This window comes from Eptatretus burgeri, chromosome 14 (genome assembly GCF_056783735.1).
Source record: "Eptatretus burgeri isolate ZD-2024b chromosome 14, Ebu_testis_v1, whole genome shotgun sequence".
Lineage (NCBI taxonomy): Eukaryota > Metazoa > Chordata > Myxini > Myxiniformes > Myxinidae > Eptatretus > Eptatretus burgeri.
Genome location: NC_140974.1, coordinates 1,007,987 through 1,021,441, shown reverse-complemented (window position 1 = coordinate 1,021,441; position 13,455 = coordinate 1,007,987). Strand labels below are relative to the sequence as shown.

Genomic DNA, 13,455 nt, shown 5'->3' with positions numbered 1-13,455 from the left:
AAAAGACAAAGATCGATCACAAACAAAAGTTCCATCAGGACAGTTCAGAGTTGAATTAAACAAGTGGTTCAGTAGTTAAAACACAGTTATCTCCACAATCACGCAAACTTACTTCGGCTATACCCTCCAAATATTTTGACTTCTTCAAAGCAACCTAAAAGAGAGAACAAAAGGACATGTTAGAACATCTTAGATACAATGTGAGGAAACTATTAAAATATGATATTGGTGTTTGGTGATAAATGATAATTGTGTTATTATTGTTACTCAAACGTGTAATACAAATACCTCTCTAAAATAACTCTCCTGTGTAATTCAAAACACCTCGCTGCACTGGAAAACGTGGGGACAGGAATACTGCACTGTGAAGAGTGGAAACTTGTCATACCCTCTCCCACCTGGTGGTGGCGCTACATGATACACATTTATATCGCGAATTTCCTGCTGTCCTCCCACCCCAGAGCACGAAACTTGTAAAATCCCCAAAACCAATTTGACCAATAATAATTGGTGGTTGAATACAGTGACCTAATAGGCGAATCCTCTTCAAATTTCAAATCAATGGGATGAAAATTGAGGATTTTAGAAATTTGACTGAAGTTGTTGACCTTTGGCCTATGTAACCGTTTGACCTCAAAAACAAGAGGCTTCCAGCTTCTCACTACCTCCACCAGGCAGTAAAGTTTCATGAAGGTCGGAGTACAAATGTGCAAGAAGCCCATTGATTTTTGAGGTCAAAAGGTCAACATAGGCCAACAACTTAAGTCAATTTTTGAAATCCTCAATTTTTATCTGATTGACTTGGAATTTGAAGATAATTTTCATGTCAGGACACTGAATTCCAACCAACAATTATTTTTGAGGTCAAATTGGTTTTGGGGATTTTGCAAGTATCGTGCTCCGCACGACGTCTTTCTTATTTGTTTATCTCTCTGGGAGCAGGAAATCTCAAAAGGTTGTGGACGGACTTGGACGAAACTTGGTGGTCAAGTTGGGCATGTGACAAGGGCTAATTGATTCGATTTTGGTGAAGATCCGGTTCTGGTTACAAGATATCAAGTGATTCTTCGCCACTGAGATATTGGGCAAAAAACGCAAAATAGCACAATATCTTAAAAAGTTGTGGACTGATTCAGATGAAACGTGGGAGACAGGTTGGGAGGTGACAAGGATGAATCGATTCGATTTTGGTGAAGATCCGAAATCTGATCCGGATTTGAGAATTTATTAATTCTCTTAATGATTCTTCACCATTGAGAGATTGGGCTCAAAACGATATATAGCATGATATCTCAAAAAGTTGTGTACGGATTTGGACGAAACGTGGTGGACGAGTTGGTTAGGTAACATGAACAAACCAATTAAACTTTGGTTCAGGTCCGAATCCAGATCCGGGCGATCAATGGTATCCAAACCAGAAACTGTTCAGCCTAGTGGAGGTAGGCGCTCTACCGAGTGCTGTTCTCGTTTGTTCATTGTAATTACATCTATGATGGAATCATCCACAGGAATGATGTGGGGCCTGTAAGTCAAAAGACAAAAAAATCTTTCATCTCGACAGACAAAAAGTAGACAAACTCAGATCCTGGTGAATCTCCCCGTCCCTTTCTTCCATGTGTCCCTCCATCGTGTACTATCGTGCTCTCCTAGGAGCTGTTCCGGCTCCCGAAAAGTGAAAGGAAGACATAAAGTATACCACAAACTTGTACCTCCAATGAAGAGGTGACGTTCTTTGCTTTGTAAATAAATCCAAAGCCTCCTTGTCCAATTTTCTTGATGACCTCTCAATTCTCAATCTGATAAAAAGCACAAACAGAGCTTCACAACAACACTTATGGAATATAAGAGAAATAATACAGCTGTGATTAAATGATTCTTCCACATCAACTCAATAATCATCACATTGTCAATCAATACTAACGACAGTATAATGTGTTAAAGAATAGGGGTACATACATATCTTCATTTTGACAAATTTGTGATTTGAGAAAGCTTGGCATCGATTGAATTGGACTCATTCATTATTTTGCACCCCACTGTAGGTAATCCAATATCTTGCTTACCTGTCCAGGCTTCTTAAATTCCCCGTTACTATGCCACTGCATCTCCTCACTGTAATCATCTGAACTCCCTTTAGGAACAGGGGTTTTCGAAAGCAGTCCTGGAAAGATGAAGCAAAATCAACATAAAACAGATATTGCAACAGAAAAATACCAATGGACTTCAGGTGTGTGTGTGTGTGTGTGTGTGTGTGTGTGTGTGTGTGTGTGTGTGTGTGTGTGTGTGTGTGTGTGTGTGTGTGTGTGTGTGTGTGTGTGTGTGTGTTTTTGCAGAAATTATACATCAGTTTTCAAAATTAGTCATCTTCTCTTCTTCTTCTTCTTCTTCTTCTTCTTCTTCTGGGTGAGCCAATTGTTCATATACCATGTCCCTGAGTAAGAGGTCCAGTTCTCATAACATGTGCGATTGGCCTGAGTCTTTCAGGAACCGGTTGGCTAGGCCTGACATGATTGGAGTTGGTAAATGCAAGAATCTGGAATTCCTTCTGAGTGTCGACAATACCCTGCCATCTCTTCATGAAACACACCAAGGGATGTTTAATGTCTTGAAACCAGTGCCGTATAGAAAGAGTCTGACCATGTTTTGTCCTCTACATTGAGCGCTGTAATTGGCCGATCGCAGTCACGTGGTTTGAAGAAGCCATGTTGCCCCCCATTTGAACAGCTCTGACTGTGCTGCAGCAATACAAGGAAGGATGTCTCACCCATTGCTCGGACATAGGAATAAAACTCTTCATTACTGGAGAGCGCTACTTTAGAGAGGTCGAAGGACCTCTCCCTCTCTCTCCCCCCCCTCCCCTCCCTCTCTCTCCCCCCATCTTTTTATCCCTGACTTCCCCTCCCCCGCAGTTATCCCCCTCCCCCCAATCCCTGACTTCTTCCCTTCCCATCTTATCAGATTCCGTATGTCTACAACAAGACAAGGAAATAACTTTGGAGGAACTTCAGGCTGCCCTACATACTCTCCCAACAGGCAAAGACTCTGTTCTGGATGGAATGCCTGTAGAGCTTTATAAAACCTTTTGAGACCTTCTGGGACCAGAGTTACATGGAGCTCTGATTGATGGTCCACGATTGAATCTGTTGCCATTAAGCTGTCGCAGGGCTGTACTCACCCTTGTCCCAAAAAAACGTGACCTTCAGCAACCATGCAACTGGCATCCTATATCATTGCTTTGCACGGATTATAAAATTTTCTCAAAGGCTCTTACCAACCAGCTGAGACCTGTGATTGGGGAAATTATACACCCTGATCAATCCTATGGTGTTCCAAAAAGAACAATGCACGACAGTATTTTTATTGTGCGAGACATGATTGATATCTGCACTCTTGAGGAAAAAAAAAAGGTTGGATTGGTTTTTCTGGACCAGGAAAAAACCTTTGACACTGTTGATCACCTTTATCTTTTTTCTGTTTTACGAGGGTTTGGTTTTGGGGCAACTTTTATCTGTTACATACAGCTCCTGTATAACAACATTTTTAGTTTACTCAAATTTAATAATATTTTATGTCAGCCTTTCCCATGCGAGAAGAGGCATTCGTCAAGGCTGCCCTTTGTCCGGCCTTCTCTATTCCCGAATAATCGAACCTTTGCTTATTCGGTTGCAGGAACATCATGGTTTTCTTCCCCAACTAATGGCGAACCCAGTTAAAGTCATTGCTTATGCAGATTGTGCTGTGTCACGTGATTGGGTTTTCGTATATCATGCCTCGCCCGCTAGGGGTGGCAGGACTGTGCTTCTGGTCGCGCAATAAAGCGGAGTAGATGGTGGCCCGCGTGCTTCTTGCGTCCCACCGCACCTAGTACACACTAGTTGGCCGACGATAGGATCATACGGACTTATGCCTGTTTTTGACGGGGACGACTTCGAATCGTTTTCAGAGCAATTGGAATGCTATTTCCACGCGAACGATGTGGTCGACGAGAGCAAGCAGAAGTCAATCTTGCTCGCTTCGCTTTCGCCGGAGCATTATCGGCTGCTGGGTGATTTAGTGGCACCGAACAGGCCCCGGGATGACGGGCTGGCGTTTCGGGACATTGTGGAGAAAATGAAAGCACACATGGCGGTTGAGCAGACTCGCGGGGATGTTCGAGCCATCACCGGCCACGCGGGGTCGCGAGCACCCCGGGACGCGCGCACGACCTTCGATGCGGGTCGGACGTCGCCGCGCGGCCACGCGTGCGGCGGGGTGACCCCGCGGACATGCTTGGGATGTGGAGGTCGACACCTGCGCCGTGCATGCCCGTATAAAGGCGACGTGTGTTTGAATTGTCACAAGGTGGGTCATTTGGCGCGTGTGTGCCGTGGGGCGTCGGCCACCGTTAAAGTCGTGGACGGCGATGCGCGACGCGACTCGGGGCGGAACCAGCGGCCGTTATTGAGCCTGGGTTCAGTTGGCCCGACGACGGCGCGCCCGATGACGGTGGAGGTCGAAGTGAACGAAACGCCGATCACGTTCCAGGTCGATACGGGAGCAGCGGTGTCGCTCATCGGCGAACAGACCGCGCGTAGACTCAACGGCTTGAAGCTTATCAGGTCAAACCTCGCGCTGTTCACGTACACCCGTGAGAAGATAACGCCAGTCGGGATGGCAGACGTGTCGGTGCGGTACCAAGGCCAGGTCGCCACGCTTCGGGTGTACGTCGTACGGGGGAGGGGGCCGTCTCTCCTCGGCCGAGATTGGATGACCCGCATCAGGCTAGACTGTGCCGCAGTTCACCTTGTGCAACCCGTGCCGAGCCAGTGGGAAGATCAGTTGGAGGAGATTCTTCAAAGACATCAAGGGTTGTTTAGAGACGACCTTGGAAAACTCAAGGGCATGGAGGCGAAACTCTTCTTGAAGGAGGGGGTGATTCCTCGGTTTTGTAAACCGCGTCCGGTGCCGTATGCCCTGCGGGACAAGGTCAAGGGTGAACTGGATAGGCTAGAGGCCTGTGGAGTGATCGAACGGGTGTCATGCTCGGATTGGGCCACCCCGGTTGTCACGGTGCTGAAACGGAATGGGGACGTCCGATTGTGCGGGGACTTCAAATCCACAGTTAACCCGGGGCTCAGCGTGGAGCAATATCCATTGCCGTCAATCGATGAAATATATGCGCGATTGGCGGGGAGTCGATACTTCACGAAGCTAGACCTGCGTGATGCATATTTTCACCTGCCGATGGATCCCGGGAGTAGCGAGCTTTTAACAATCAACACGTGTCAAGGACTCTATCGATATACCCGACTCTGTTTTGGGATTGCTTCGGCCCCAGCTTTGTGGCAGAAAGCTATGGATCAGGTTTGCATTGGCCTGCCCGCTCAGACTTACCTGGACGATGTACTCATTGCGGGGAAAACGGCGGACGAGCATCTGGCGAACATTGCCCGAGTGCTGACGAAGCTAGAAGCGTGTGGCCTGCGCTTAAACAGGAACAAGTGCGCGTTCTTCAAGCAACGCTTGGAATACCTCAGGCACATCATCACGCCGGAGGGCTGTTGAAAGGTCCTCGGAAGGTGGAGGCGATTCAGCGCATGCCACCGCCTCGCGACAAGACGCAGCTGCGCTCGTTCATTGGCATGGCCCAGTATTACCAAAGGTTCGTGCGCGGGCTCAGCTCACAACTTGCGCCGGTAACGCGGTTGCTCAAGAAGGACGAGCGCTGGGTTTGGGGGCCTGCACACCAGGCGTCGTTCGACCGCGTCAAGCGGCTGCTCACAGAGGATACAGTCCTCGTGCACTACGAGCCTGCGCGTCCGCTCCTATTGGCATGCGACAGCTCTGCATATGGCATCGGGGCAGTGCTCTCCCAAGGGATGGACGATGGTTCCGAGCGGCCTGTTTGTTTTGCATCCCGGACCCTGTCCACAGCACAGCGCGGATATGCCCAGATCGAACGGGAGGCTCTCAGCATCGTCTGGGGTGTGCGGAGGTTTCATCAATATCTGCTGGGACGGCATTTCATTTTACAGACGGATCACAAACCGCTTCAATTCATCCTGAGACCCGAACGCGGGGTGCCGGTGGTAGCAGCCGCGCGAATACAGCGGGGGTGTCTGTTTCTGGGTGCTTACGATTATGATATTCAGTTCCGAAGCACCGAGAAGCATGCTAACTGCGACGGGCTCTCACGCTTGCCGTGTGCGGAGGGTCCAGCTGCGTCTGAGTTGGGCGACCGGGTCGATGTGTTTGCACTGGACCAGGTCCAAAGCGGGCCGGTCACGGCCAGGCAGGTCGCGGTGGAGTGGGCTCGTGATCCGGTGCTTGCCCGTGTCGTCCAGGCGATTTCTACGGGGAATTGGAGCGATCTGCCTTCGACACCGGCATTTCGACCTTTCACGTCACGCGCAGCGGAGCTGTCGTTGGTCCAACGGTGCATAATTGTGGGGAATGAGGACCGTGATTCCACTGAGGTTCAGGCAGCGGTGTTTGGAAGAACTGCATGTCAGTCACCTGGGCATCGTGCAGACCAAGAGTCTTGCTCGTAGCCTGTTGTGGTGGCCGGGGTTGGACAAAGACATTGAGCAATTGGTTAAGCGTTGCACCACGTGCCAGACAGATGCTGATAACCCGCGTCGAGCTTCGAGTCTCTGGCCTGTGCCAGACCGAGCTTGGCAGAGGGTCCATGTAGATTTTGCGGGACCGGTTAATGGCAAGATGTTTTTGATTGTGATTGATGCATTCTCTAAATGGCCGGAGGAGGTAGTAATGCAGCATACTTCAGCAAGCATTACGGTAGAGAAGCTGCGGACGATCTTTGCTAATAAAGGGTTGCCGGAGATCCTGGTCTCTGATAATGGTCTGCAGTTCATCGCGGGTGTATTTGATGAGTTTATGCGCCAGAATGGTATTCGACATCTAAGGTCCGCACCGTATCATCCTGAGACGAATGGCCAAGTTGAGTCGTTTGTCAAGATGTTGAAGCGGGCTTTGCGCAGGGGGGGTGTTGCACCTGTGCAGGCGGTGGTCGATGTTTTTTTGCTCCATTACAGGAACGCAGTTCATCCTGTCACGGGTGATTCGCCTGCCATTCGTCTCTATGGACGGGCTTTGCGGTCCAGGCTAGATTTGCTGCGACCTGGAGGGTCGGGGAGTGGGGCAATGTCGCGTCCGACGTGGCTGCGCAGCTTCGAGGTGGGGCAGCGGGTGATGGTACGCGATTATTTCCACAGTTCCAAGTGGGTGCTGGCGGTGGTCTCTGGGGTGCTGGGGCCGGCGAATTGCATGGTGCGGACTGATGGTGGGGATGTGTGGAAGCGGCACGTGGACCAGATGCATGATCGCTGTTCAGCGTCACCCCCCCCACACCTCCCGGAGCCGAACGTTGCGGGGCCCCCACCGGTAGTCTCGCCGGCACCTGACGTTGTATCGCCGGGACTGGCTGGGCCGGCGTCGAGGGGGTCTTCGCCTGATGCCGTCCTACCCGGGGACGTCGAGCAGGCTGGGCAGTCGGGGGTAGCTGGTGTTGCGGAAAGTGCGAGTCCGGCTAGGGTGTCACCTCGACCGAGCCGGGAGGCGTATGAGCCTGGACTGTCTGGTGGCGCTGCCCGTCCGAGGCGGGTCAGGGTGCGGCCGCAGTACTTGGAGGATTATGAGTGTTTATGGGTTTCTGATGGTCATGTTGTGATTATCCGTTCGTTATGTGACGAGTCATTTTACGGGGGGGAGGAGTGTGCTGTGTCACGTGATTGGGTTTTCATATATCATGCCTCGCCCGCTAGGGGTGGCAGGACTGAGCTTCTGGTCGCGCAATAAAGCGGAGTAGATGGTGGCCCGCGTGCTTCTTGCGTCCCACCGCACCTAGTACACACTACAGATGATCTTTGTGCGGTTGTCCATTCAGATGAGGATGTCTCTGCCTTGGTCCACTGTGTCCATGAATTCAGTTTGGCAAGTTCCACCAAAATAAAATGGAAAAAGAGCAAAGCTCTGTATCTTGGTCGGCAAAATGGCGTAACTCCTCCGATCCTGCCCAAGCAACTTGAATGGGCATGGGATGGAATTTTTTATCTCGGCGTCTTCCTTGGCACTCAAAACTTTCGTTTTAAAAAACTGGAAATTTTTAAGAAATAAAACTGAGAGGCGGTTACTAAAATGGAAGGGACTACTTAGTCAAATCTCATGTTGGGGTCAAACCCTTGTTATTAATAACCTTGCGGCGTCAATGCTTTGGCATATTTTTACGGCACTACAACCCCCAGATTTCATTCTTAAAAAAAACTTCAGTCCATTTTTATTGACTTATTTTGGGGGGGAAGACATGATTGATATCATGTCTTCCCAGCCCGGTGTGCTTACCCTGCCTATTGCCGAAGGAGGACAGGGGCTGGTTGCCGTTACCAGCAAAGTGATGGCTTTTCGCCTCCTTTCCTTGCACAGGCTGTTATACACAGATGTTTCTTGGAAAGCCTTCGCTCACTGCCTGCTTCGGCAGGCAGGGAAACTTGCCTGTGATCAAGAACTCTTTCTCATGGACACCAAGAAAGTTGACATCACATCAGTGTCCCTGTTCTATAGAAGTATGCTGGAGGCGTGGCAGGCAGTCACCATCCGCCGTGATGACAGTAGCTACTCTCTCAAAATGTTTTTAAATGAGCCCATTTTTCTAACCCTCTTTTTAAAGGGGTTTGTGGTGATCGCAATTTTATGCAAAATTTTATTGATGCTGGATACACCAAGGTTAAACATTTTAGAACTACTTTTCCTTATAAATGGAAGCCAGCTGCCGAGGTCACTGTAGTCACTGGAATTCGGTCCATTCGAGTTAAAGGGAGAATTTTCTCTGTAATTCTATGCTTTTTCAAGCAGTCCAAGTTAAAATGGACTCCACACCTTCACTCAAACACCATTTTCCATCACTTTTTCTTCACTTTCAAGGTTTTATCCCTTTTAACTCAATGGAAAAACATACCGTTTTTTTTTGTGTGTTAAAGCCCTTGTTCCTGAGAGACCCGCAGAACCACAAGCACACTGGAAGAGGATGCTCCGGGTTACTCCATCCACTGCAATCCAATGGCTTGTTATGTATAAGGCGCCCATTGCCAAGCGCTCTGGAGACTTGCTTGCAGTGGCGGTTGGCGCACTACATTTTACCCTCGAATGTTTTGTCTCATCGCATATGTTCTAGTAACATGGAAATGTGCCCTTTCTGTGGTGCTACTGAAAATATTTTCCACATTTTTATTGAGTGCCCAAGGCTGGGCCCACTTTTTGTGATCTTATCACATGTGCTCAGAGGGCTTGGCCTTGTTTTTACGCATTGTGTTTTTATCTTCGGTTTTAGAATCTCTTACCGATGCAAAAATGAGTGTCTTTTAGCAAAATATTTGTCTTCCGAGGCTAAACTTGCTATCTACCTGTCAAGGAAGTAGTCAGGTTCACCGTGTACCTGAAACGTGGTCCCGTGGGAATTGCGTGCCAAAAGCAATTTTATTGTTTAAATGGCATCTATTGGGTCTTAGTAGACAGAAAAACTTGGGTGGCAATTTTACTTTTGGGAATTTGGGTTTTTGTGGGGGCTTAAACGGGGGTACCGTCATTTCGCAGTTTATCGCCCGAAATGAAAGCGCTAATATTGATATAACTATTTTTATCTCTTAAAATATTAATAGGAAAATAATGAAAAAAAATCAGGTGTCTTCCTCATATCATTCATTTATGTACCAAATATTTAGTTGATATCTGAAATAATTATTGATGTTTATGTATTTCCAGATATGCACTTCTGAAGAAGTTCACCCATTTCAAACCAAGGCCTGTTGATATTCAACTATAACGGACGTGACAATGAACTCACTCACCTGCATCATTTGCGATAAAGGCAAGCGGAAGGGCTACACCTTTGTACATAATGTTACATCAGATTCTATTGGTAACATAATATAAAGAACTTTGCCGAGGAGCGAGCACAGTATGGAGAAACGCAGTATGCACCTCTGGCTGAAAATCTGTCAAAGTTGTCTGCATCTGATACAGAAAACATCCATTACCACAACAAATGTTACAAACTCGTAGTGCACAAAGGTATGCTGGAGAGAGCCAAAAAGAGATTTTGTGAAACATCATCTAGTGAATCACAAATGCGACCAGCTAAACTCGGATGTCCATCCTTGGCACATGATGAGGATTCTGTCAGACGTGTTCGTAGGTGTCGCCCAATGGAGCCATAGACCAAGTCCTGTGCGTTTCTCTGTGATAATCCAACAGATGGAGAGTTGCATCTTGTCCTGACAGATACTCGCTTCCTAGTAATTCAACAACCTCGACCACAACTAGTCGACAAATTGGGAGACACAATCGGAAACTTTGAAATGGCGGTCACCCCTCGTTCCCTCTTTGCAACAGATGGGACACTGCTGATCCCGAGTGACAAGAGCTCATTCATGAAGGAAATAGAGTCATATACACCACCAATAACTGGATCAGACAACATTACACCACGCATCCAAGAGGTACCAACTGATATCGTTGCTCTCACCAACGATGAGGGAATGGAGGGTACCACAGAGGGCGTAGAAGAACATCCAGAATCCATCGAGGATTATGTCGGTCTGCACCCAACAAGTTACTCTGTTGACGATGACGAGTTGGGGTTGATGGAATCCAGGTTCGCCAGAGAAAGGGTCATCATCATTGATGGACAAGCGGTCGTACAGGGTATGAAGAAGCTTCCAGTGATGCACACAATTAGTGACCTGGCTGATGCATTTGTCAAGAGAATCGACACATGATGAATTTGTACAGTGAAGGACAAATCATCTTTGACCGCTATATAACGGGATCTATGAAAGAAAATACACGTTCCAATCGAGCAGGCTCAGCACAACCAGTGAAGTTCATAATACAAGACGCGATGAACATACGCAATGTTCCTATGAAGCTTCTGCTATCTCATGTAGACACCAAGTCCCAGCTCACATAATTTCTTGGGAAACGATTGCTGAAACATTTCTCTGGGAGTAACAAAGGGCTTGTTGTTGTGTATGGGTCATCAGCATACACCAATGCAAACAACATCATCAGTCAGAATATGTCCACTCACAATCACGAGGAAGCTGACACACAGATCCCGCTTCATGTCATCGATGCAGCAAGACATGGAACGTCAACGCGAGACATGTATGTGTGGTCCCCAGACACAGATGCGTTCTTGTTGTTGATAGATGTCGTTGCCAACCACACCATCCCAGGACAATTGAAGATGTTAACTGGCAGAGGGAAATTCTTCCAGACAATTTACATCAAAGAGAGGTGCACTGCGATTGGAATGGAGAAATCAAAGGCTTTGATAGGACTGCACAACTTCACTGGCGCGGATTGGGGTGGAAAGTTCTTCAGTATATCGAAGAAAGCGTGGGTAACCAAGTTCCTGCAACTACCTTCAAGCAGCAAGATTATCAAGACTTTCCAGATCTTTGGATGTCCAGACAGTCTTCCTGAAGCTGATGTTGTCAATGTCGAGACGTTCGTCTGCAGTGTATACTCCAGCAAAAGTTTGTGCGTCACATTGCCAGATCTTCGATGGGAACTGTTCAAGGTCAAGAACTTGGAGGGTGAAAAGCTTCCACCGACGCGAAGCACTCTGAAACCTCACATACAGCGTGCCAACCTGATGTCCAAAAGAGACAAAACCTACCAAGAACCAAGGCCAAAGAACCTGCTCCCAGAGGGCAATGGATGGAAACTAAATGACGACAAAAACCTTATACCAGTACAATGTCTCGAAAAGCCAGCACCACGTGTAGTACTTGAACTAGTTAGATGTGGATGTAAAGGTGCGTGCAAAGAGAAAGTGAACTGTTCATGCCATAAAAATCGCTTGCCATGCACAGCATTATGCAAATGCACAGACTGTGAAAACGTGAATGACTGCAGTATTTGTGACGAAGATGACATGTAGCCAATCAGTTAGCCAATGTATTCAGATCAGCAAATGACCCAATAAGATTCATTTAAGATTCTACATTCATTTAGTCTATTGTTAGTATTCATCTAGATGTTGAGTGGAGTAATTACTGGTGGTAAAAGGTGGTATGAATGTGTGATGATTACAGAAAAGTATATTTTTATTTCCTTTATTTGTATCAGTGCTATGAAGTCATGTCATGAATATTACATGTTTTATCATATCATACATTTGTTGTTTTTTCTTAAATATATAAACATACACAATCATATCATGTAAATATCACAGTATATGCCTAAATAATGTAGCAAAGGAAAGGCAATTCCTGACACTAACTGGTGCTGAGGTTGTTAAAATCTTCTAGTCACGGATGACTTATTTCTGCATTGGATACTTATCTGGCAAGAACATACTTCATAAAATATTGCTGCGTTACTATCATCGATTAGGCCTAGCATTCATTTATTGTACATATATTAAGTTAGAATTGTTTTATAGTAGGAGACAATCAAAGGTGCTGAAATGGACAAAATCTTAACCTGGTTCAGAGAAGGCGGATATCGTGGTTCACATACTCTGCATGTACAAATAATATATTTGTTAATACATCAATAATTATTCAGGATATCAACTAAATATTTGGTATATAAATGAATGATGATATGAGGAAGACACCTGATTTTTTTCATAATTTTCCTATTAATATTTTAAAAGATAAAAATAGTTATAACAATACTAGCGCTTTCATTTCAGGCGATAAACTGCGAAATGACGGTACCCCCATTTAAGCCCCCAGAAAAACCCAAATTCCCAAAAGTAAAATTGCCACCCAAGTTTTTCCGTTTATTAACACTCTATAGATGGCATATAAACAATAAAATTGCTTTTGGCACGCAATTCCCACGGAATGACATGGTGAACCATACTAAAGCATAGAATGCAAAATACCGACAATTCTGATGACGATGTAGTTCATCTTTTCAAAGCCATTGTCACATCACGTTTTCACTTTGAATTTCAACTCAGTGATTTTACTTTGGTTTCACAGAAGTGGTGTGTGAAGGAATCATTATGTGAACTTGTTGATGGTGTCCTTACAGTTAATTTATGATTTTGCCTTGTTTCTGTACGAGCTCTTCCCTCATTTTAACTTTGAACAATGTTTGCCTTTGGTTTATGATTTTGTTGTGGATGATGATTCCTGGAAATAAAGAGGAACAAAATGTCTGACTGTCTCTGTCTCTGTCTCTGTCTCTCTCTCTCTCCCTCTCTCTGTCCAAGCTGGCCTTTTGATGTGCTGAATCACAGCTGGAGTTCTCTGAATTTTTCCAGAGCCGAAAGCCAGCCGGTGTGTGCTGAATTCAATCGGTGAATACAAAAATGTACTGAAAATATCATCTTTGGATGCAATTGAAAAGATAGAAAATGTCTATTCATGATATCACCAAGTTTCATACTTGTAAATGGTATAGATCTGCAGCGATAAACATGTTAGTACGAGTATGCGC

General features: G+C 46.4%; 1 protein-coding gene across 2 annotated transcripts in view; it reads right to left on the bottom strand.

Moving 5' to 3' along the window:
* Window positions 1-13,455, bottom strand: part of LOC147012533 (uncharacterized) — an 88,938-nt gene that overhangs the window by 13,831 nt on the left and 61,652 nt on the right. For both annotated transcript variants that reach the window (XM_085853521.1, XM_085853522.1), the window contains exons 27-29: window positions 2,064-2,161; window positions 1,710-1,796; window positions 113-154 (exon numbers count right to left, since the gene is read on the bottom strand). In XM_085853521.1, the coding sequence (XP_085709647.1) occupies window positions 1,785-1,796; window positions 2,064-2,161 (110 nt within the window). In that variant the 3' untranslated portion in view covers window positions 113-154; window positions 1,710-1,784. The remainder of the gene's footprint in view (window positions 1-112; window positions 155-1,709; window positions 1,797-2,063; window positions 2,162-13,455) is intronic.